The following is a 26,467-nucleotide window of genomic DNA, read 5'->3' on the forward strand; positions in this document are numbered from 1 at the left end:
TCCGCATCGTTTGGTAAACTGTTGGATACAAAGATCGCTCCTTGTTCTCAATCGTGTATTATTCCTTCAAAATATGAGCGTTATCCATGACAGTTTCTATGGTAACGTAACATTATTGTTATTGGTGTTATTGGTAGTAGTAAATGGGAGTGCGAAAAAAACGAGATGCGGAGACTATTGGAAATTTTGAAACTGTTCAGTACAACAGTCCAGCCATTGTTTGTTCCACAAAAAAATTGTGTTGGCCACGTTTTGGGGAAATCCAAAAATTGGGTAGGGCTATTCCAGCCTTATAAACTCGTGGAAAAAATTATTGTACCTTGTAGTAAAAAATAAATAAATAAATAAAATGCCGACCCTGAATTTCGTAAAATTTGGGTCAGTCGGGCGTGGTCAACACAATATTTTTTTATTTGGCCTTAAAGTCAACATCAATATTGTATTTTATTTTTCCAACGATTTCTAAATTATATGAATTTGTTCCTTCAGAATCGCTCACTAGATATATTTTCATAGGTTTGGTAACAGGTTTTTTGTTTTGTTTTTTTGTTTTTGTTGTTTTTTTGTTTGTTAAATTACACAAGTTATGAATGCTTTTGGTATATACCGGCTATATACTATTGTACACGTTGCCACGTAAATCTACAATAAGTTGTAACATTTTTTTTTTAATCCCAAAAATATAGGAAGTAACATTTTTTTTAAATCCCAAAAATATAGGAAGCAATCTTGTTTAAATAAGACCATTCATAGGCTAGGGCCAAGGATTATATTAAGGATTTCGTAGTAAACACGTCTGTAAATAATTGAAAACTGATAATTATTTTTTTATGTTTTTAATATCTGACTATTTCAAAAGTGAAACTCTTTATGGGTTTTTGAATAACTAAATGTATTTTTTTTTTGTATTTTGGGGAGAGAAGCTGGTTGGAGTATACATCTATGTAAAGTTTTTATTCGTTTTGAATTCCTCAAATATATGCCTACATAATGTATGGTACCGGTATTTATTGTCCTTTTTTAGTAGCGGCCTTAAGAAAGGAAAATAGAGGAAAAAGAGAACAGTAGTGAATAAATGAGAGAGGATTAATAATAATAATAGTGGCCTATATATAGAAACTAAAATTACATGAACCTCAGCATATTTCAACACAATAAACACGATAAAACCAATCAACTACTCAAGTCAATCAATCATTATTATATAGCACAATTCAAGTAGCAATCCACATTGTTGTGATCATTACGGTACATCTTATCTGGTTTTGCACTTTAACTATGCTGTAGACAATAAAAATTGAGCAAAATTATACAATTGATTGTAGACTTTATTATATTTCTTGGAAACACACTGCAGCTATAATGGCAATAAATAATCTAATGCTTAGTATACATTTATGTCTGTATCTGAATATACACCTACATGAACGATGCCATATGGGCAATAAGCTAATAATAATAATATTAATAATAATAATAATATTAACAATAATAATAATAATAGCAATAATAATAATAATAACATTAATAATAATAATAATACTAATAATAATAATACTAAAAATAATAATAATAATAATAATAATAAAAATAATAATAATAATAATAATAATAATAATAATAATAATAATAATAATAATAATAATAATAATATAATGCCAGTATAATGAATATTTAACATACTAAAGGAAATTCTTACAGGTTAATACAACGGTAATATCTTGATAATAATAATATAACTAATAATTCTGTATTTATATAGCGCATTTTTTTTTTTGCTATTCTTTGTTTTTATTTCTTTGTACTTTTGCATCTCATTGTATTGCGATTGTTGCCTTAAATGAGTTTCCGCAAGGACCAAATAAATCTGAATCTGAATCATATTGTCACAACCTCGAGGCGCTTAACAACACCAAAGAGAGGAAAATGCACCATAAACAAATGTACAAATGATAAAATACACTTCCTATGTTACATATTAACTTCACACATGGAGAAAAATGTTATTTACATAAGGTACGTCTTATTAACTGCTTATTTGCTTATGACTGTTTATATGACAACAGTTTTAGGGAATGCGAATTAGTGTTTCCCATTTGAAAACAAAATGATGACAATGAATAATAGCTTATACCTAAAGCACTGACAAAGTAATTGAGCTCAAGTACTTTATACACTTACAGTTACTTACTTTCTATCATCAGCAGCCAAACTTGGAGCCAAATATTGACTGGTTCAGTACGGGTAACTGCCGCTGGGGCCCTGTCCAAAATTATGGGTATAGAGACTATTCAATACCATAATTGAGCACTTCAGACGCAGATGCATATTTATATGGATGCGTTTTAATATTATTTTTGTTCAATGATTTTATGTCATTTATTATTTCTCTTCTAAAAGATGGACCAATTCTCCCCAATATTATAATATGTTTACCCCAACATTCTTTTACAAACTCGTAAATGGTTTATGAATTATGCCTTGGTATGGTATATCACCAGTACTGCTGGGCCGAGTGGGTCACAACATAAACACACATAAGCGACAGTAGACCTATTGGCATTACTAAAGAATTTCTTGTTCCATACACTAAAGTCGTAATATTATGGTTCCATTCTCTCAAACCAAACATAATAGGCCTATAATGCTAGTATACACGAAGTGGTAATTGGTAACAGACTGAATGAACGCTGTATTGGCAGTAGTAACAAGTTCTTGTAATCTCAAAAGCTCCGATGAGGGCAGTATAATAGAGGCAGTAGAGTATATTGGCCCTAACGGCAGCCCATACAAAATAGATCTATTAATCAATTAGCCGAGTGTTTCTAGAGCTCCTCATCGGAGCTAAAAATGAGTAAATAAGTACGGTAACGTAAATGAGTGAACAACACTGGGTTCCCTTGAATCCACCACTGGCAGCGATTGCTTGACAGCGCCCTGAGACACAGGTGTAGGGGAACTATACTAAAACAATATTATATCGTATCATTAAATGTATAGTTATTTTAAATAAAAGTTACTAAAGAAGAACTGCCGTACTGTGTACGGCTACTATCTACAGTAAATATCAACTACGGTAGGCCAACATAAAAAAAAACATTTCACGTTCTATAAAATACCAGACCAGGTCTAGTGTTAGTGGTTTGAATGTAGATTGATGGTAATCCTGACACACCTACGTTGCCACGTCCTGTTACTTATTCTGTGACTTGATTTTGTCGGAAAACCTAATAATCGGCGTCCTGAAATATTGAAAGATGATGTGTTTAAATAAAATGAAGCGCACGCAAGGATATGCTTGCAATAGATAATAATTATATTAGTAGCTTTATTAGTGGTATTGATATTATAATCATTATTGTTCAACATCATTATCAATTGTTATTATTGCTGTTATTATCATTAATATTATACATAGGCCTACATCACTGTTAAAATAGTAATAGAAATAATGATAATATTAATAATAATAATAATAATAATAATTATTATTATTATTTTTATTATATTAATGTACATGACATATATGATTCTCAATATCACCATCATCGTTATCATTGCCATTGTCAACATCCTCATAATCATCAATACCAATATTAACTTTATTGTATTTATTATTATTATTATTATTATTATTATTATTATTATTATTATTACAACTACTACTACTACTATTACTATAACTATTACTATTATTATTGTTATCATTATTATTATTATTATTATTATTATTATTATTATTATTATTAGTAAGCGTTTTATTCAGATAAAAAAAAAACATGTTACTCTTCCTTTCCTTTATAATGTTGAAACCTTTTTTTTCTTTAATTTATAAGCCAAAACCCCTACATAATCCTACAGGAATTCAAACATTGTCATACGTAATGGGTATCCACATGTGTTTCAAGATGTAACCTGGTAGGGCTTCAATTTCATCTGTTTTAAAATGCCAGATGAGTAACATTTTTACTTTTTTATATTGGCCTACTTTATACTTACTGGATAGTTGTAGGCATCCATGTTTTGCGGTTCTGCACGTTTGATGCTAATCTATAGATAAGAAAATAAAGCGAATTATGTGTAAACCTACTTTATAGCAATAATTTTACTAATAATCTGGTTTGTTTCGTCAGGTGATTTCGTAGGCAATTGTCAGTTGAATGTCTTAACTCAAGTCCGAGACTTTCGTAGTTTCCCCCTTAAATGTAATTAGATAATAAAAGCAAATTATATAGAAATTAAAGATGAGTAATCGCAAGGAAAACTTCGGACCAAAAACACAATTTTTCTTTGAATATGAACAGTGGCGTAGAAAAATATTTTTCATTGGGGGGGATGATTGGCGTGTTAGCCAGTGTAGTAACAGGCGCGGGGGGGCAGGGGGAAAACTGCCCCTCCCCTGACAGTTTTTCCCGGGCTGACCAAGCCGTCGTACTGGGCTGGGTAATAAGAGAAAAGAAAGAGGGGAGAGGGAGGGAAAGAGAAAGAAGAGGAAAAGAAAAGGAAAGAAAAATAGAAGAGAAAAATAAAGACAAGAATAAAAAGGATGCGGTTCTGCACGTTTGATGCTAATCTATAGATAAGAAAATAAAGCGAATTATGTGTAAACCTACTTTATAGCAATAATCTTACTAATAATCTGGTTTGTTTCGTCAGGTGATTACGTAGGCAATTGTCAGTTGAATGTCTTAACTCAAGTCCGAGACTTTCGTAGTTTCCCCCTTAAATGTAATTAGATAATAAAAGCAAATTATATAGAAATTAAAGATGAGTAATCACAAGGAAAACTTCGGACCAAAAACACAATTTTTCTTTGAATATGAATTTGAATCGAAGTCCTGCTAACTTTGGATTTTCAATTACTCATATAATAGGACCTTTGAACCAGTGGCAGAATAAAATCAATATGGGAGTTTAGCTTAGTACTGTAGTATTAATAGCTGTCATTGGGTGTTGGGTGTGTTCAAGGGCGTCGATCCGTGGTTGAAAATAATGTTATGGCTGAAGTAAGAAAATTTATGATTATGACAACTCTAGATGGTACTCTCAGACCTAAATTCTAATTTATAATTTTCTTTTTCCCCCATTTTTTAAACAATTCTTTAAAAAATTACGGTGGAGGGGGGTAGTGGGTCGGTTCGCCCCTCCCCCAACCCCCCACTTGAATCCGCCACTGATTTTTATGACGTCATTACGAGATTGCGTTAATGTAACACAGTAGTTTGTAAACTTGTGGTAGGTCTATCACTATTTAAAAGAATCCAAATAGATAGACCTGTCCGTGTCAAAGGCTGTATAATTATTGTTTAATAACGGCTATATAAAATTCAATTGACTAACTATAATTTTTTGAAATTATGAAAAACAGTAATCTATAGAGTATGCAGATAATATTCAACACTAATATATACGTACTGGTTATAATAATATACAAAAGGAATAAATGGTTTATAGTAGAAATTGTGCACTTTTGAGTTTGTAAAAATTTGGCCTAGGCCTAATAAGTTTACATGCTTCCAATTTTACAACGAACAGTAATTGTTTTCATAATAAATTTAGCCTCTGGTAACCGTTGCACCCATAAACTCGATGTAGTGGTTCTGAGATGGTTACGAAATGTACAAACAATTGCGTTTTTACTCGGTTTTGGTCTAGAAATACGCACCGCAATTGGAAAAGTGAACAGACAAAAGTTACTACAGTCATGTGTAATGTTATTCTTTCCATTCGCTTTGAAAAGTGGGGTTTTAATTATAGAAGATTGGTGAAAAGTGGGGGGAGGGGACAATTGATACAATGTCCCCTGCTTTGAAAAGTGGGGAGAGAACGTGTCCCCCTGTTCCCCACCGATCGACGCCCATGGGTGTGTTTCGACTGGATCAGCAAGGTGAGAGAATATTAAAATAGAAACGTGGGCCGGTTATAGGCCACTTACCGGCTGCTTCATTTTCGACAGTAATTCGGGACTCCATAAGGTATTTTCTTCGAGGTACATAATATCCTCATTATAGTCAAATACGGGTGACACTGTGGATTTCCCCCTTTTCGATTCGTTTGCTTGCTTGCTACTTTTCTTTTTCTTGTCAGTTGATTTTGTCTGTTGTTTCTTGACGTTTTTTTTGTTCGTTTGAGCGAGATCACTAGTAAAAACATGGGTCGGTTTTTGTTCGGTCTCCGCATGCATTTCAACTTCTGAATTCGGGTCATCTGGCGGGAATATACTCGGTCCATCATTTCCATAACCAAACGTAGTATTGCTGTAGTATGGGTCCACGGGTGAGGAAGGTTGAAAGTAGGAGAAAGGCCGGTCCTTGTGTATTGAGTCACCGCTCTCACCCTCATCATGAAGATATGTGGGATTTTTCACACCACTCAGCATAGGACTAGATAGTTTATGGCGTTCGTCTTCGTAAGCCGAAATACTTTTCAATAAGAAAGAAAAATTGATTATTTTTAATTTCATTTGGTATTAGGTATCCCCATTAGGAGTAAAACATGTTGAATAAAACTGTAAAACAGTGGCGGATCCAGCGGGGCCATGAGGGCCCGTGCCCCAACCCCCGATCAGTCAAACAGTCAAAAATTTGTGTTAAAAAGAGGAAAAAATTAGTGTACCCATGAGTTCAGTCGCGATCCAGCAGTGGGATGAAAGGAGAGCTCGATTATTTGCCACTTATTTACACCAACCATGGTGGGGCTGAGGTGGTCTTTCGGCGAGAACTTCATATTGTTCCTCGGTTCCCCCCCCCCCCCCCCACCTGTCAGAAATTCTCTGGATCCGCCCCTGTAAAGATACATTATTCTAAAAATTCTGTTTTGATTGCTGAATCTAAGGTAGAAGCTAATTCTAGTCCCTAAAGCAGGGAAAGCCACCTTTTCACTTCCCCACCCCAGTTTTTATATATGCTACTATTTCAATGATTGCCTATATGTTTAATATGTTTATAAGGCAATGCGGCATATTGTTTAAGTGATAAAAATACTTTACATGGAGTTATCCACAGAATCTTCCAAATCGTCTTCATCTTTCCTTCTTCCAACGCGCTTACAAGATAAGCAAATCACAAGAGTAATCATAAACAGGAAGAGGGCGCCACCAACTGACAGACCAACTATTAACCAGATCTTGTTTACAGGGAATTGGCAATCTTTTCCAATGTACCATTTTTTATCTTCTCTGTAACATGACTTTTTGTCACACGTATCACCATAGTAAACCAGGTCTCCTTTTGACTCACATTCCAATTGGTCACATTGTGAACCAGTGTATTTAAAATTATCTGCAGACGTACACCTGAAAATTAAAGATACATTTGCTGTAGAATACATTGAAGTATTTGAAGTAGACATAATATAACTGTACAATCAGAATTGCACGACTGTATAAAATTCAGCACAAAAACAAAACGTTATTGAAACACAACCTTAAGAAATACACGATAAATTTACAGCTACACGTCATTATATAATTTCACCTTTAAAACTAGTGTAATTAACATAGTGCATAATAAATAGAATAATGATAATCAATAGTCAATAATAAAAAGGTGCCTGTAAACCGTCTGTGCCCAATTTATTTATTTTTGATTTTGTAAAATAAAAATCGACAGTGGTGAAAATTGACAGTGCTTGAAAATCGAGTGTGCTTGAAAACGGAAGCATAAGAAATTTACCAAGTTATTATATAATTTAAATTGCTTTTATCATACGTACTTGCAGGATATTTCACCATCAATTACATCGCAATCTCCATGATTATTACACGGTTTAAATGAATCATCACACTTCGAAGCACATTCTGGTTCACTTTTGTTATTACATCTAAATTTAAAGGAATCTTCGCATGGATAGTAGTACTCCTCATTGCAAAAATCTGTAAAAGAACAACATTAATGGAAAAAAAACATATCAATACCATCCTGATTACGATCATCTTCATAGCCACACTCAAGAGCTCCCATTATCATTACAATTACACATAAACCCTCCCACCCACTCCCTCCCACACGACAGGTAATTCGGGACTCCATAAGGTATTTTCTTCGAGGTACATAATATCCTCATTATAGTCAAATACGGGTGACACTGTGGATTTCCCCCTTTTCGATTCGTTTGCTTGCTTGCTACTTTTCTTTTTCTTGTCAGTTGATTTTGTCTGTTGTTTCTTGACGTTTTTTTTGTTCGTTTGAGCGAGATCACTAGTAAAAACATGGGTCGGTTTTTGTTCGGTCTCCGCATGCATTTCAACTTCTGAATTCGGGTCATCTGGCGGGAATATACTCGGTCCATCATTTCCATAACCAAACGTAGTATTGCTGTAGTATGGGTCCACGGGTGAGGAAGGTTGAAAGTAGGAGAAAGGCCGGTCCTTGTGTATTGAGTCACCGCTCTCACCCTCATCATGAAGATATGTGGGATTTTTCACACCACTCAGCATAGGACTAGATAGTTTATGGCGTTCGTCTTCGTAAGCCGAAATACTTTTCAATAAGAAAGAAATAATGATTATTTTAAATCTCATTTGGTATTAATTATTCCCATTAGGAGTAGAAAATATTGAAAAAAAAGTTTGTAAAAATACATATAATTCTTAAAATTCGAACTGTTTTGATTGCTGAATCTAAGGTAATTGCCAATTTCAGTCCCTAAAGCAAGGAAGCCACCTTTTCACTTCCCCACCCCAGTTTTTATATATGCTACTATTTCAATGATTGCCTATATGTTTAATAGGTTATGTTTATAAGGCAATGAGGCATATTGATTAAGTGACAAAAATACTTTACATGGAGTTATCCACAGAATCTTCCAAATCGTCCTCATCTTTCCTTCTTCCGACGAGCTTACAGGACAAGCATATCACAAGAGTGATCATAAACAGGAAGAGGGCGCCACCAACTGACAGACCAACTATTAACCAGATCTTGTTTACAGGGAATTGGCAATCTTTTCCAATGTACCATTTTTTATCTTCTCTGTTACATGACTTATTTTCACACGTATCACCATAGTAAACCAGGTCTCCTATTGACTCACATTCCAATTGGTCACATTGCGAACCAGTGTATTTAAAATTATCTGCAGACGTACACCTGAAAATTAAAGATACATTTGCTGTAGAATACATTGAAGTATTTGAAGTAGACATAATATAACTGTACAATCAGAATACACGACTGTATAAAATTCAGCACAAAAACAAAACGTTATTGAAACACAACCTTAAGAAATACACGATAAATTTACAGCTACACGTCATTATATAATTTCACCTTTAAAACTAGTGTAATTAACATAGTGCATAATAAATAGAATAATGATAATCAATAGTCAATAGTCAATAATAAAAAGGTGCCTGTAAACCGTCTGTGACCAATTTATTTATTTTTGATTTTGTAAAATAAAAATCGACAGTGGTGAAAATTGACAGTGCTTGAAAACGGAAACATAAGAAATTTACCAAGTTATTATATAATTGAAATTGCTTTTATCATACGTACTTGCAGGATATTTCACCACCATTTCCAACACTGCAAGATCCATTATGGCACCAATTAAATGAATCCTCACACTTCGAAGCACATTCTGGTTTATTTTCGTCATTACATCTAAATTTAAAGGAATCTTCGCAGGGATAGTAGTACTCCTCATTGCAAAAATCTGTAAAAGAACAACATTAATGGAAAAAAACAAAACATATCAATACCATCCTGATTACGATCATCTTCATAGCCACTCTCAAGAGCTCCCATCATCATTACAATTACACATACACCCACCCACCCACTCCCTCCCACACACACACACACACACACACATATATATATATATATATAATTATTTATTTATAAACACTTACGTATAGGCCTATTTTATGGCAATTTATAAAATTGGTCTGATCGCACACATTTTAACTGTTTGGTTTAAAATGAATTTCTGTTAACAATAAAGTTATATTGAATTCTATTATTATCATCATCATCATCATCATCATCATCATCATCATCATCATCATCATCATCATCATCATCATCATTATTATTATTATTATTATTATTATTATTATTATTATTATTGGAGTTATATGTTTTTGTTTCGTGTGTTTGTGGGTGTGTGGGTGCGTGTGTAACGCTTTGCTGTTTCAGTTTTTTTCTTGTGTACAAAATATCTCAAAAACGGCTGCATATGTAAATTCCAGTGACAGGGATTGTTAGGTTTGACCCTAGGATGAGGTGATTAAATTTTGGTGACTGTCCGGATTAGGGTGTGGATGTGAGGACCATTTAAAGGATTTTGTCCTAGACAAGCTATCTCAAAAACTAATCAACTGACAAGAATGAAACTTTCCTGGAGGTTTAAAGAAATTACAAGGAATAAAATATCAAGCGCTGGTCACAATCCACATTAGGGGTGAACTTGAGGGTCATTTAAATTGTTTAGGTCCTGTGTGTTCCTTGTGTACAAAATATCCCAAAAAGAGCTGCACTGGTTTAAATGCCAGTTACAGGGATTGTTTGGTATGACCATGGTGGTATCCTCTATGGTATGGAGGATACCACCAAGCTACATTGCTTCAGTCCACCCAGCTGTATCAATGGGTACCAGCAAATTGCTGGGAACTTGCCTGCGACGGACTAGTGTCCTGTCCAGAGAGAGTACAACTCTCATCCGCTTCAAACACTACAGAAACTGTGGATAAGCTCCAGCCCTTGTGGCTCGGAAAGGATTTATGTTTGTAGTTAGTTTTGTTAGACTAATTCTATTACTATATTTTTTATAGTTTGATTATTTTGATTATTATATTACACTACCTACTTTTCACTAGTAGTAGTGGTGGTGGTAGTATTACATAAATATTTTTATGATGGCTTTTGAGTATGATTTTTATAATGAATTTGTTATTTCTGATGTTTTATTTACTTGTTAATTCAATCACAACATTATTTTATTATTGAATAAGTTTTCAAGAATAAAAAAGTGACTTATATATCTATCTATGGAAAAAATATATCGATATCATCCTGATAACAATCATCTTCATAGCCATCATTCTCAAGAACACCCTCATTACAATTAAAATGGCATTTCCAAAAGAAAGTAACGTACGTAACGTAATATATAACGTATATATATATATATATATACATAAATCATCAAAGAAAGGTAAATACAGTGTTATAATAGAGGACATAATAATACATCGTGTAGCATAGCTCGCAACGAATGTAGTCCTGTAAATAAATGAATAAAGAAATTGTGTAATAAAAAGCCTCTGGCGGGACTCGAACCTGCGACCTCTCACTGTCAAGGCGAGCGTCATAACCATTAGACCACGGAGGCTTCATGGTTAAACTGATTTAAATACCACCAGATACACTCCATTACATAATAAGTACGGCTAGAAACAAATAATTAAATGTAACAAAATTATTTGGTAGTTTTACCTATTATTATTTTTTTTTATATTATTATTATTATTATTATTATTATTATTATTATTTAGTTATTATATTACACAATACTACTACTACTTTTTCACCAGTAGATAGTAGTAGGAATAGTGGTGGTGGTAGTTTTACTTATTATATTATTATTAATATATATGGCACCTTCTATCTGTGACAGACGATGGCAAAGATGCATCCACATCAGACAAAATAAATGCTGTATGTGTTTTGTGTATGTTTGTGGTATTGTTTTACTATTAATAATTAATAATTAATATTAATTTCTTCATAGTGTTTATTTTTCCTTTAATGTATGGATTATATATTTAATTTGTCTTGAGACATTTCCTTTCGTGACTGATTAGTCCAATTCTAGATTTACATCTCCTTTGACACTTCTCGCACAGATAATCATCATAAATTTGGTCGTTAGTTAAAAGATCTTTTCCTCTTCTCGCTTCCTTTTTTCAGTGTGTCAATCCATTGTTCCTCGAAGAATTTGGCACCTTCATGTAGTTTTCTACTCCATGTTCCTCGGTTTTCTGCTAATAATTCCCACGAAGTAGGATCTATGTTGAAGGTTTGGAGGTCGCGCTTGCATATGTCTTTGAAACGTAGTTTGTGTCGTACTAAAGATCTTGTACCTGAAGTCAGTTCCCCATTCATTATGTCTTTTGGTAACCGTCCATCAGTCAAGCGATGTACATGTAGTATTATTAATATTATTATTAATATTATTATTATTATTATTATTATTATTATTATTATTATTATTATTATTATTATTATTATTATTATTATTATTATTATATTACACAATACTACTATTACTTTTTTCACCAGTAGTAGTAGATAGTAGTAGGACTAGTAGTGGTGGTAGTTTTACTTACTAGTATTAGGCCTTACTTTTTATGCTACTGTAGACCTGCAGTATCCTTAATGTTGCATGAATAAAATGTGTAGGCCTGTGCCTCATAAGTAATCAAATATGAACAAATCTATGGGTATAGCTGAATATCAAAAAGTGATGGCCTACCGGTGTCAATGACAATAAAACTATCATTATATGTAAAGCTTCCATATGTTTCATCTCGAAATACTTCTTTTGTAAAATTTTCTACGGACATCTCATCTAATTCCTTAGTATATTTATACTCCACATAATGATCGACGTTGAGCTGTTGTTCTTCTGTTGTATATGCTTTGAGCGGTCTTTTATCAAAGCTGAAATAGCAATAATCTTATTAAAATAAAATAAATTGGCATTGAATGCTGAGGTTACATAAGGCTGTAGTGCCAGGGATAGTAATTTATAGATAGTCCATTTCGTCGTAGGGTACTGTAGTTCTAAAATAGCGTAGGTCTATCTATTAGGCCTATTCGACGAAATGGTGATTTCAGGCTTTAGTCCAACGCTGCCTGTGTCAAATCTGTATACTTTTGGCTTTCTTTTACTATATAACAGAAAACAGTCTTTAGTGTGCAGTATAATCCAGTTATTCTGATTTAGTTTTTATTGTGATTCTTTTTAGCTGCTTTCCACATGCCCCACATGAGTTTACAAGTACCGACTACAAACTTCATTAGTAACTTACCTTGAGATATCCGTGACGACCAACCTATGATACGCTTTAGGATCAAATTCAGAGTATGCCTCGCCAAACTGTTAGTAATTGTAGATATATGAAAATTAATTGTTGTAATAATATCAGTTTTTATAAGGCTCCCTCCGTATACGTGTTTATTTAAGGGTGAGGGACAAAGCATTGGTGCTTTTACAGTCAGAGAGGCCTATGCTATGCTTGCTTTGAACTGTCGATTTATGGAACAGGCCTACTTACCGGTATATTGTCATTAACAATATTTTACAGAAATCCTTGTACAGTATCTATTTGGTTTATCTACTTTTAACTGAAGAATGAAACTATCTGTTTCTTAATCATTTGTAATTAGTTTTGTGTTTTGTTATTTTATTACGAATATTTTACATACAAATTTTGCATAATATACCATTTGTTATGTTAACAGTATTTAAGTATACTGACCGTCATGGCGTATTATTTAAATATGCTTAAAAATTAACGATGAAATGTAAAATTGTGAACTTTTACCTCTTTTTTAAATTCTTTAGTAAGATTAGGACATTTGGCTATTGAGGGAGCATCAGCACATTCTTTAGCGACATTTGAAGCAATCACATACATTGTCACATTTACAACTGTCAATACTGCGAATAAAATGAATTGAGAACAGTTAATATGGTTACATTTTTCTGGTTTGAATTTGAATCTTTTATTATGTTTTTATTTTGTAAGTTACCAAGAGAACCATTCTTTGAGACAACTGACTCCAACGATGTGTTTGAAAGTACGTATACCTATATTAATAAGGTAGAAATAAAAGAGATACAACAACTAAAATAAAATCAATTGAGTGGAAACATTTATTTAATTTTTTAAAATTTGTTTATGTGTGTGTGTTTGTACATTAACATTGTCCAGGTGTGGAACCAGAAATTTCCCGACGGATTGCCGATGTTTCCGACGGGAGTGTAAGTCAGTGTGGTCGGGTGTTGCTGAAAATTTCTCTACCGAGATGATGGCCTCGCCGTCATGAACAGTTCATCACCAAGACAATGCGATAAAATGAGGAAAATCTTATATCTATCTTCCACGCATTCGACCTCCGCATCACCATACAGGCGAACATGCACACCACCAACTTCCTCGATGTCACACTCAGCCTAAAAAATGAGTACTTCAAGCCTTACAGCAAACCAAACAACCAACTACTCTACGTCAACAGCAAATCCAACCATCCCCCATTTATCCTGAAAAAATTCCCCGCATCTATTAACAGACACATATCCAATATATCTGATTCCAGTGAATCATTCCATCAGGCCGCCCCTGACTACGAACAAGCTCTACAAAACAGCGGATTCCAGCACAAAATGGAATATCAGCCTCTACAACCAAAATCTTCAAAGAAAAATAGAAGCAGCCAAATAATCTGGTACAACCCACCATTCAGCAAAGGAGTGAAAACCAACATCGGAAAATCATTCCTTAACCTGGTCAAAAAGCATTTCCCGAGTGGCAACATTTTACATAAGCTCTTTAACAAGAACAATGTCAAAGTCAGCTATAGCTGCTCAAGAAACACGGGCAGTATAATCAAAGCCCACAACAAACAGCTTCTGGTTGCTAAGCAACAACAGCCAAAAACTCTCTGCAATTGCAGGAAAAAAGATGAATGTCCACTCTCTGGAAATTGCCTCACCTCATCCATCATCTACAAAGCCATTGTCTACTCAAATGATGACAAAAAATGCTACATCGGGCTCACCGACACACCGTTCAAAAAACCCGATACACAAACCACAAATACACTTTCAACACCCCCAAACACATAAACAGCACCGTACTCTCCAAATACGTATGGAAATTAAAAGATAGCAACACACCCTACAACATTAAATGGTCTATCATCGACAGAGCATCGGCTTACTCCCCAAAAACAAAACGCTGCAACCTGTGCAGCATAGCCGAGAAACTTCACATAATATATTCAGACAAACAGTCAACACTAAACAAAAGAACCGAGCTATTGTCTAAATGCAGGCACAGCAACAAATACCTACTTAAAAACAATTAACGCATTTGCATTTTCACCTGTCTTAGCACTCATATACTCGCACAACCCTTGTATTCTCTCACTCCTGAAGATTGCATTTCGGCACTGGGCCGGTGTTAACAGTTATGTGTGTATGATGATGATGATGATGATGGTGATGATGATGATGATTGGTTGCTTTATCCTGTCGAAAAATCTTTGCTCCATCTGAGACGAATTAAAATAAAACCGAGCATTTTTAATGTCATTAAAAATACACTTACGATCAGATGTGTATAAGAGACAGTATATATACTTTTAATGCTATAATGGAATATAGATATTGAAGGTTAAGAAAGATGAATCTGGGAACACGGTGAAAATTTGCCTTAAGCGGGTTTCGAACCCGAGACTTCTGCTGTCTATATATAATATAAGCTAATGAAACTTGCTCAAAATGTTGATCTACACTACCTTCATCTGGAATTGCCTCTTTTTTTGGCCATTTGGTTGGTGTTACCTTGTTCGTAGTAGTAATAGCAGAAGGGGTGTTTGTAACCATACCTGTGGAAACTTCTGATGGATGACGGTGAAGGAAATATAAAAGAAATTAGTGAACAATAAAAAAATCTATTGGACGATCATCGTTAAACAACTTTATCTAAAAAAATATTAGTTTTTGTTATTATATTTGCGAGCCTAATTAGATTTTTATAAACAAATACATATTGCAAAGTATTTCATTAGTAGATTCAAATGGGGGAAAACTCTAAACCAACTACTGTATTCGGTTATGATTCAGATTTATATACAGGTCTACCTCCAAATAAAGACCACTTTTGCGACCTGGGTTTTAAAGGAATTTAGCAGCTTTGGTATCTAATTAGAATCCCTCTAATTAAAGACCGGCACTAAAAGTGGTCATTATATATCTCTATTAGAGGGAAATGCTATAGTAAATATAAGATTATTTTATTCCAAGTGTTTTAGAGTGGATGTACACTTATGATGTTATCGATTTTTAACAAACCATTTCTCGGTAGTCACACATCAAGTACTGCACTCATTCTACCCAAATCTCAATAATAATATATGCTAACAACACCGTCCATAACTAAAAATATCAGTATACTCCTGTTCAATATAGAGCGTTGTATATACAAAAATCATCATATACTGTGTATTATTTTGATAGTATCTTATCATCATTTTTTTTAACTGTTTAAAGTAATTATTTATTGTAACGTATTCTTTATTTGAAGGGAACATTTTAGTTTGGTAGGTGGTCGGAGACCGTTGGAACTCATAACTCACAGCATTATTGTGTTGAAGTGCGTATCATCGATGTGGTCTTTGACTTACCTATGATGTTAGTAAAATATTACTAACATCATTATCGTTATTTAATATACACAAAACACACATAAAACATAATACAGTAGTATCATACGTGCATTGGCTAATATTTTTTATGTTGAAGTCATATAACTAAATTTATTATAGAACAGAAATTTTATAATGGTCTTCATTTGGAAGGAAAATTTTCAGTGCGGTCCGCCAAAAACACGGTCTTTGGTCTCTAATTGGAGGTGGTAACTTAGTGTTACTAACATAGGCCTAATAGTAATAATAATAATGAATTTTCAAACGAATGACAACTGCAATTTTTACGCTATATGCTAGGGGTGAGCATTTAAATGGGTCGGAGGGCCAAAGTAAATTTTTGATTTAACTCTGCATGCGGCTCATGGGCCGCACTTTGCCCACCTGTGCTATATGCTATCATCATGTCACAGTATTAGTGAGCTATAGAAACAATATATACCGGTAGGCACTTTTTTTTAAAAAGATTAGGCCTACATGTAAATTAGAGGTGGTATGGTGCAGAGAGTAACCAAAGTATAGGCCTATTACAAGTAGAACTAGTAAGGCATATGTTGAATATTTGCTACAGGTACAGGTACGAATTAACTTGGATCGTTTGTTGAGTGCTTTGTTTCAGTTAGATACGAGTGTGCCGCAGTATTTTTCTTTCAATCATTAAGTTATATCACTTGATACCGGTATTGAAAGTTTTCTATCAAAAAGGGGTGTTAATTAGTATACGTTGATAGTCTCTATTTTGATTCATTCGACGACTAAAGATGTGTTTATATACAATGTATCTGTATTTCAATGTCTTCTCAGTTAGACCAATGCAGTGGCGGCGCCATTGTTGGTGCTGAGGTGGGTGTGTGACATAACATTCGAGAACCACTGCTTTGAACAGCATTTTTACAGTACCAATTCCATGCATTTAAAAGTGCCTATTCTTTAAATTTGCTATCCTCAGCCCCAAACATTGTGGGGCTGGGGTGACCCTTGTCACAGACGTTGGAGCCCCGTTGGGCAATACCTGGCTTCGGCACTGGACCGGTGTTAACAGTTATGTGTGTATGATGATGATGATGATGATGGTGATGATGATGATGATTGGTTGCTTTATCCTGTCGAAAAATCTTTGCTCCATCTGAGACGAATTAAAATAAAACCGAGCATTTTTAATGTCATTAAAAATACACTTACGATCCGTTGAAATTGAATTTGTCGTTTTCGTACTATCCTCTGTATTATCCATTGTCGTATACGCGTGTGTGTATGTAGGAGACTATGTTTAAATCGGTTGTTTATAGATAGATTTAAAGTAGAAGATATGGAGCACAACAATTCTACTGTACTAACAATAAATAATCACATATGCATATATAAAGTATGTAATTGTCTTTTTTGTACATGTCGTGGCCGACGTTGAAAACGTTGGCTTTATCTGTCGCACGCAGTCAATCATTCAAAATAAATTTAGTATCCTTTTTCATACACTAAACCCAAAATTCATATGGTTCTACCAGTGTAATTTAACTGTTCCCTGGTTCTACCGCTAAAACTAAAAAAACGAATACAATTCTAATCTAAAAGAGCCTTGTTTAAATAACACCAAAATTAAATAACGATAAATAATAATAATATGATAATGACAAATATGATAACAATAACAGTAGCAGTAACAACAACAATAACAAAAAACAATAATATTGATCATGATAACAATGAAATAATACCAATATTAATAATATAATAATAATATTAAATAATAATAATAATTATTATTATTATTATTATAAGGGTTCTACTGTATTTGTGCAAATTAAAGAATTTTCCTTTCATTTCAACAAGAATTTAAATGAAAACGTCATGAGAGGTACGTCAAGACGTGTATTGTATATATAAAGATAACACAACAGCAAGAACGTCGACGGGGTTCTTGTATTATGCATATATTGTATCCTTAATAATAATAATAATAATAATAATAATAATAATAATAATAATAATAATAATAATAATAATAATAATAATAATAATAAAGGATACAATATATGCATAATACAAGAACCCCGTCGACGTTCTTGCTGTTGTGTTAAATAATAATAATAATAATAATAATAATAATAATAATAAAGGATACAATATATGCATAATACAAGAACCCCGTCGACGTTCTTGCTGTTGTGTTATCTTTATATATATACAATACACGTCTTGACGTACCTCTCATGACGTTTTCATTTAAATTCTTGTTGAAATGAAAGGAAAACTCTTTAATTTGCACAAATACAGTAGAACCCTTATTAAGGTAACACCTTCGGGACCAGAAAGGTGCTCCCTTCGGTGTGCCAAGAATATGGGTTGGTCGTAGTTTTAAAGATATATACTTTCCTTCGTTTGTGGCCGAAAAAAAAATGTCACTTTAATAGGGGTGTTCCAATAATGGGGTGTCCTGAGGGTTTGTATTACTGAACAACGCTGTTCAGAATATATCACACACGCTCAGTAGTCATCATTTTTTCCTAGTTGTGTTGTTGATGCTATAGAGGATTCTGTCGTACTTGTAGAATCTGTTGTACCAGTCGATTTTGCTTTAGTTGAAGACGATGAAATAAATGAAAAAAGTCTACTTTAAATTACACATGCCCTACACTATTTGCTTTATCCTGTTGATATTTCTGAGCCGAATGAATTAAAACTGAGTACCGTATAACAAAATATAACTTACCGGTACTGATAGATACTGTATGTGTTGTTGCTGCTGCTGCTGTTGTTGAATCAATCGCTGTTGAGGATGATGTAGGCGTCCTGTCCATTGGTGTTGATATTGTTGTAGATGATTCTGTCGTAGTTATAGATTGTGTTGTACCATTCGACTTTGTTTCTGTTGACGAATTTGCAAATACGATGCAAATATGATTAAAATTCATTAAATCAGTCTACTTTAAATTACAGATAGGCCTTACATTGTTTGCTTTATCCTGTTGATATTCTGAGCCGAATTGAAATAAAACTGAGTACCGTATAACAAAATATAACTTACCGGTACTGATAGATACTGTATGTGTCGTTGCTGCTGCTGTTGTTGTTGAATCAATCGCTGTTGAGGATGATGTAGGCGTCCTGTCCATTGGTGTTGATATTGCTGTAGATGATTCTGTCGTAGTTATAGATTGTGTTGTACCTTTCGAATTTGCAAATACGATTAAAATTCATTAAATTAGTCTACTTTAAATTACAGATAGGCCTTACATTGTTTGCTTTATACTGTTCAAATAACGTTGTTTTTTAAATCAATTAAATCAAAATTGAGTATAAAAAACATGACTTACTACCCATAGGTTCTGCCTGTGTTGTTGCTGTTGTTGTTGTATAGGGTGAAGTAGTACTGTCCATTGTTGTTGTTGAAGTGGATTGTGTCGACATTGCTTTTGTTGAAAGAAAACAAAATAGACACGAGCAATTATAAGACTAAAAACATATTTATAAGTAGAATCTAAACAAACATAAATAAAAATATCAAGCACTTCCGACCTCATTGTTACTATTTTTAACTAAAAAATGAAAAAAAATCTTACTTAAAAGAGCCATGTTTAAATGAAAAGAAAAATAAATAACAATAATTAATAATAATAAGTACGGTATAATAACAATCACAGTAGCAGTAAGAGCAACAAAAAAAATTAATCATAATAATAATGAAATAATATTCATATTATTTATAATAATAAATTATGCCTATGTATATATACAGTACAAGAAACCGTCGATGTTCTTTATTTATACTGATAATACACGTATATATGTCCTATACTTTCCTTCGTTTTGTGGCCGAAAAAGTGCCCCCTTTTAATAGGGGTGTTCTCATAATATATATTTTGAGGGTTGTATTGTATTACTGAACATTGGTGTTCAAAATATATCACTCACGCTCAGTAGTCATCGTTGTTGGTATTGGTTTTGTTTTTGTTGTTGTTATAGATGATGCTGACATACTTGTATCAAAGTATGTACTGGTGTATGTATAATCCGTCGATGTTTCTTCTGTCACAGCCACTGTCATTGTACCGGTATATTCTATGAAATTAATGAAAAAAGGCTACTTTAAATTGCACGTACAGTACACTGTTTTCTTTAACCTGTTCAAAACAATTATTATTATTATTATTATTATTATTATTATTATTATTATTATTATTATTATTATTATTATTATTATTATTACTATTATTATTATTATTGTGATGATGCGATTTGTTCGTGCAATGTGATTGAGCTGCAGCTATTATTGTTTGCTTTATTGTTGTTGTATTTGCATATTCATCTCGTGCATGTTCATGCAAATACACAGCTGTTCCGCGGTATATAATTATGCTTTTGTGGGTTCTTGCAACGATTTTTCGTGTGTTCCGTTGCAAGACCTGCACACATTATTTTGGCAATATGCAATTCTGAAGTCTATGATGTTATAATCTGTAGTTAATTCAATTTAATGATATGTGTGCATTGATACAATAAGTTATAAGTATGTTATATTATAATAACTTGACCCAAGCTCACAAACAGGCAGTAAACTCGCACTGCAATGTATTGAGAAACAAGCCTCAATACCCAGAATAGGGCGTAGAACGTGAATTTTGTGTGAATTGAGTTTTTGTGTAATAAATAAAGTATAACTATTAATCTTACTATTCATGAAGTTTGAGTTTAAAATTCCAACTGTAAAATTTAGCCATTTTCGGATGGGAGCTAATGAGAAATGAATAAAAACCTGCCGAAAATAAAAGCATTTTTCTCAAAACTTGATTTAAGAAAGTTGATAAGATGACAATTATTCAAACTGTCATAACTTTGCTTCCAGACACCCGATTGAGTTCATTTAACTGTCATTTTTAAGTAAATGACATGTTCTATGCCATTATAACAAAAGCTCATTTTGGCCTGAGGACGAGTTTACAGCCTGTTTGTGAGCTTGGGTCACATATGTAGTTAATTCATGTCCGCATTGGACTAATGCCGGTATTGAATGCATTGTTAATATTATTGTGCCGTACATTTACATGAGTTGTTAATATATATTAATGTTATTCTACATTCCGCTAATGGAGAGTGATTGTTTTCACTCATAATTGTTATATTCTTGTTTTGTGATTAATGAACCGTTAGTTTGGTGGCCAGACGGTAATAGTCTGAAGTTACGGAAGTTTGGGTGGCCAGTGATTAATACCCTATTCAGACTACAATCTGTTGCGATCGGTTGCGATGTAATCGGTGGTAATCCAAAACCGATTACTCCCGATCGCAATCAACGAACGCATTCAGACCAACACAAACAGACTTTACATTCCAGGGCCTCCTGACCTCAGCCAAACCGTGCCTGTGGAATTCGTTGCTAGCGGATTCCGTGGTAATCGGGAATAATAAAGATTGTATCACCCAATCGCAACGGGTAACAATTGCGATATCGATTACATATCGACTACTATTGGTGAGCTTTCACACACGATTTTACTTTGCGATTGGGTGTCGCAATTGCTACAACCGATCGCAATGCGATGCTAGTCTGAATGGGGTATAAGTTACAGTTTGTTGGAGCGTCCAATAGTCTGCAGTTTCAGAAGTGTTGTTGGGGCGTCTAATAGTCGTAGTTTACAGACTGGTGCATCAAACAGACTCTAGCTTGAGGTAAATACTTGTTATTACACCATTTTAATAGGCTATGCTATTTAATCATCAAATTGTTTCTGATTTTGGTGTGTTGCCAGGTTATATCAGAATTGTTGTTAAATTGTATAACTTGCCTAATGTTATGCTTGATATACTATATAATTATAACGCATTATATAATTCTTGTTTGGAATATATATTTTGCAGGGTTTTTCTTATAGTTCGCTTTGGTTTATGTGCAAATAAAACGTTGAATGCTATACACAGATGTCTTGTGATTGATTACCAACTGAGTCTAAACTACTCAAGGAAGATTGTACCTCCCTTTTCAATATCTTTCTAAAGTCGAACCACGACATTATTATTATTATTATTATTATTATTATTATTATTATTATTATTATTATTATTATTATTACTAATAATAATATTATTATTATATTATTATTATTACAGGTATTATGATTATTGTTATTGTTGTTGTTATTATTATTATTATTATTATTATTATTATTATTATTATTATTATTATTATCCTTGTTATTATGTGAATAAGTCTGAAATAGCAAATACCAAGAGCCAGTAACACATTCTGTGTGAGTGCTGCACACATGTGAGTGCTGCACACATTCTGTGTGAGTGCTGCACACATTCTGTGTGAGTGCTACACTTCTTTCTGGATAGAGTTGCAGTCAGTGATGTCGTGTGCTCTTCTGATAAATGTGTTACAAACTCCCTTTTTATTGAACGGGTGATAAAACGGGAATTTGTTTAAATATCTGTCGGCCGGGTGTGAATAGGTTTGCGATAAATTGAATGCAAAAAGAGTCAAAAAGATTGGTTGTGTTCTTCTTCCATAGTAAACGTGATTGCTATATGCTGAAAAGTCAGGTGATCCAGAAAATGCTGCCAAATGATGAATGTGTCATCGACGTTTCGGAGCCAAACATTTGATTGTTGAGTGGCAGAGTGAAGATCTAGCTGTTTTATATCGAGGAAGATATTGGCAATGACTGGGGATAAATGTGATCCCATGGCCGTGTCTTCTCTTTGCCCAAAGAATTGGTCATGGCATTTAGAACTGGTGGATTGTAAACACAGTAAAAGCAAATCATGAATCTGTTCTGGGTTGAGATCGGTTTTTGCTTGGAGAGTTAGATCCACCTCTATGTGATGCTTGGCTAAGAGGCAGGCCTCCTTAATCGACACCTACGTGAATAATGATTTGATATCGAAGCTAACGAGTGTCCGTTGGTTCGAGGTATATATCTTTGATGATCTTCACAAAATGTTGGGAATTGACGACATGAGGTCGTATTGCCAAGCTACCAGTGGATAAAGTGACCGGGCTACATACTTGGCTAGGGAGTATACTTGGGATCTGATCATCAACGTGTTGACTATTAGAAGCACTGAAAAGTATTTCCCTGTTTGAACTCTCTCTGCAGATATTATTCTCCTGATGACGATTGAAGCAACTCAATCGAAACGACAAACTCAACAAAACATCAGTTCTTTTCAGAACTTTCTACGTGTTGTACCGCAAGCATTAATATAGGCCTATGTTATTACTAATAATAATAATATATATTATTAGTAATATATTATTTCTTCGCCATGCAAGAGAAATAATGCAATGAATAATATAAATTAAAACGTAACAGAAAAGGAAACTGACAAAAAAAGAAAAAAAAAACACCTCAGCCTCAACCGGGATATATATATATATATATATCTGTCTCTTATACACATCTAGATGTGTATAAGAGACAGTTGTTGGACCCGAATAGAAACACATAATGAAATGAATATGTGATAATGAAACAGGTCTAGGCCTAACATGAAGACATGTATGTAGTAGGCCTATGTGTATGTATGTATGTATGTATGTATTTTGACGAAGAAATTACCTTCTGTTGTAGTTGCACCAACATTTAACAGGCCTTCTGATAAAATAAAAGTAATAACAATTGCCAACATCATTCGTAAGAGGTGCTGCGTGGTCATCCTTAAAAACATTGTATATGAAATGTGCTTTACTATAATGCCGACAACGTCGTGTTAACAACTAACGTGATGTAATGTAGGCGTAATGCGTCAGTAGTGGTCAAACGTTTGGTGTGGCTGTGTACTATGGACCTCTTACGTACCGATAAGACTGATCAGATTATCAGCAGTTCCTCATTGAACCCATCATTGAGTAAACATGAATATACAGTTAGCAAATAATTAACTATAAGGAAATAGAGTTATTATTTTCATATGATATTTTACATGATGTAAATTCAGTTCATGGTTGGTATATTCAAGGTCTAATACATTTCAAATCATAGAATTTCTATTGTCTAAGCCTACTAAGCAATCGGATTCATATTTCAGTGTGCCTCATGTTTTTAGCAATATTCCTTGATTTTTAAAACATCGATATTACATCTAGTGTGGTTTTTATTCGAGATGCGTATTAGAACACAGTGCCATCATTTTTTTTCTCTTTTGTGGGTTCATCCCACTTTTATTCGTCAATTCAGTAGTACAATTTACAGCATGTATCGCTCATCAACATCAATATTTTACATCATATAAAAATAGAGTTATGGTATAAAAGAGATTCCTTTACATGTACAATTTTAATAATTTGATTTTTGGAAAAAAAGAATTAAAACCATTTTCTCATATTTTTCTGTGTTAAAAAAGTGTAAAGAGCGACCTATGGTTCCACTTGTAAAGTTTTTTTTAAAACGTTAGCTTTATAAACACTGTATAAACCGACCGAAAACAGGTAATCAACAGCAATATTTCCCGTACCTAAAACAATTTTTTTTAAAGTAGTTTCGATACCAAATCTGTTGACGGTTACACTATTTATATATTTATATAGCATGCTTGCTTCAGTACAACTAAATAATAAATGTTCTTCATCTTCAACAACTTTACATGTTTCACACTTGTCTGACTCATATAACTTCCATGTACAAAGCCTCTTTTTAGTGGGCACTAAATTATGCAATAGTTTAAAGTTTAATTGTTTAAGTTTGTTTTCCTTGATATGTTTAACTTTCCTTTCCCATGTTTAAAACACAGTGCCATCATCATCATCATTATTATTATTATTATTATTATTATTATTATTATTATTAGTATTATTATTGTTAACATAATTATTGGTAGCCCTATTAAGTTCAGCTTTAAAAAAAATAACACAATTATTTTCATCTTTCTAATTGAAAATGTTGATAATTGATCTTAAATGACGATTTTAATTTTTAAGTGATGTTCTCGAAAATATATGGCAAACTCTATTCAATGGGCCCCAGGACTAAAAAGGCCCAGGTATATTTCTCATCTCCATAAATTGGTAGAACGGGGCCTTTTTAAAATATCAAAATACTTCTTTAAAACGTCAAATACGCCTAAGAGGACGGGGCTTTTCACCCAAGGTACAAGGGCCCCGATCGAGCCCCAAACGCCTCCGGGATGTTTATATCAGCATTTTGCTATATACATTGGGAGAAAATTTAGGTTTTAAAAAAATGAATAATTAATGCTGAATGAAGATAGTATAAGCCTCAACATTATTCTCATGAATGACCCTCCCCCACTTTCACAGAAGAAAAAAGCTGATGACTATTTACAATTTTTACCAACCAAAAAGCACTCTACAGGGGCGGATCCAAAGATGTCCGAAAGTGGGGGGAGGGAAAGCGGCAAAAGTGGGGCTGATCGAGATAATTTTGTTTTCTAGATGCCAAAATATAACCTCTGAGGCGTTTTTTCCCCCTTTTCTTTGTTTTTTTTCCTATTTTTACTTTCCAAAAGTGGAGGTGGGGAGCGGGTCGCCCCCCCCCCCAAAAAAAAATCCGCTCCTGCTCTAAGATGTTAAGGGTAGTGGGAGGACCGGACGTCATTGACCATCGTATCCTATGGATCCGCCCAGAAAATAATCATTCTGTGAAGCCCAGTCGGCCAAATACTGCAACTATTGCAAATAGAATATTCTAAAGCATAATATTAAATACTGCAAATTTAATTTTAGAAAAACTTTTGCAAATGAAATTCAAATTAGGCCTACTTTTAAAAATAAGAACATGAGCCAATAATAATCTTGTTTATAATGTTAAAGCAGGATAATCTACTACTCTGCCTACTGGTATAGAATTGTAACAAATAGATTATACAATGCATGCTAAAATGTTGTCATTGATGTAGTCTGTAGACATTCCTTATTCGTCACATATTCACTTATTTTAATGATTAACATAGTCAGTTTATGATATATTTTATTAATTTATATTTATTAAACATTCACGCGTTTGTATCAGCCGCACTCACTGAAGTGGTAGGTTCCACTGACCTACCACATATGAATACTCCACTGC

At 33.5% G+C, this 26,467-nt stretch overlaps 1 protein-coding gene across 3 annotated transcripts; it reads right to left on the minus strand.

Annotated features, from left to right (window-relative positions):
• Window positions 1-1,552: 1,552 nt before the first annotated feature.
• LOC117105020 lies at window positions 1,553-24,960 on the minus strand. Of its 3 annotated transcripts, none has more exons than XM_033246006.1 (14): window positions 24,002-24,956; window positions 20,355-20,501; window positions 19,757-19,852; window positions 19,468-19,608; window positions 19,153-19,308; window positions 15,534-15,635; window positions 13,556-13,671; window positions 13,040-13,107; window positions 12,481-12,668; window positions 9,498-9,657; window positions 6,989-7,294; window positions 5,936-6,422; window positions 4,000-4,050; window positions 1,553-3,242 (listed from the first exon to the last, which is right to left on the minus strand). In XM_033246006.1, the coding sequence occupies exons 1-14, from the start codon at window positions 24,108-24,110 to the stop codon at window positions 3,228-3,230; spliced, it is 2,142 nt and encodes a 713-aa protein (XP_033101897.1). In that variant the 5' UTR covers window positions 24,111-24,956; the 3' UTR covers window positions 1,553-3,227. The 3 variants fall into 3 exon arrangements, with proteins under 3 accessions (XP_033101897.1, XP_033101896.1, XP_033101898.1); XM_033246005.1 differs by lacking the exon at window positions 9,498-9,657 and adding an exon at window positions 7,714-7,873 and having other exon boundaries at window positions 3,153-3,242; window positions 24,002-24,959; XM_033246007.1 differs by lacking the exon at window positions 19,153-19,308 and having other exon boundaries at window positions 3,153-3,242; window positions 24,002-24,960.
• Window positions 24,961-26,467: the final 1,507 nt, after the last annotated feature.

This window comes from Anneissia japonica, unplaced genomic scaffold, assembly GCF_011630105.1.
Source record: "Anneissia japonica isolate Jap-2015-1 unplaced genomic scaffold, ASM1163010v1 scaffold287834_len5846547_cov211, whole genome shotgun sequence".
Classification (NCBI taxonomy): Eukaryota; Metazoa; Echinodermata; class Crinoidea; order Comatulida; family Comatulidae; genus Anneissia; species Anneissia japonica.

Coding starts and splice junctions, on each gene's coding strand:
- LOC117105020 (XM_033246006.1), bottom strand. CDS start 24,110: ATGTTTTTAAGGATGACCACGCAGCACCTCTTACGAATGATGTTGGCA. Junction 12,669..13,039: donor GTCGTCACGGATATCTCAAG/GTAAGTTACTAA, acceptor TTGCTATTTCAG/CTTTGATAAAAGACCGCTCA. Junction 4,051..5,935: donor TGTCGAAAATGAAGCAGCCG/GTAAGTGGCCTA, acceptor TCTTATCTATAG/ATTAGCATCAAACGTGCAGA.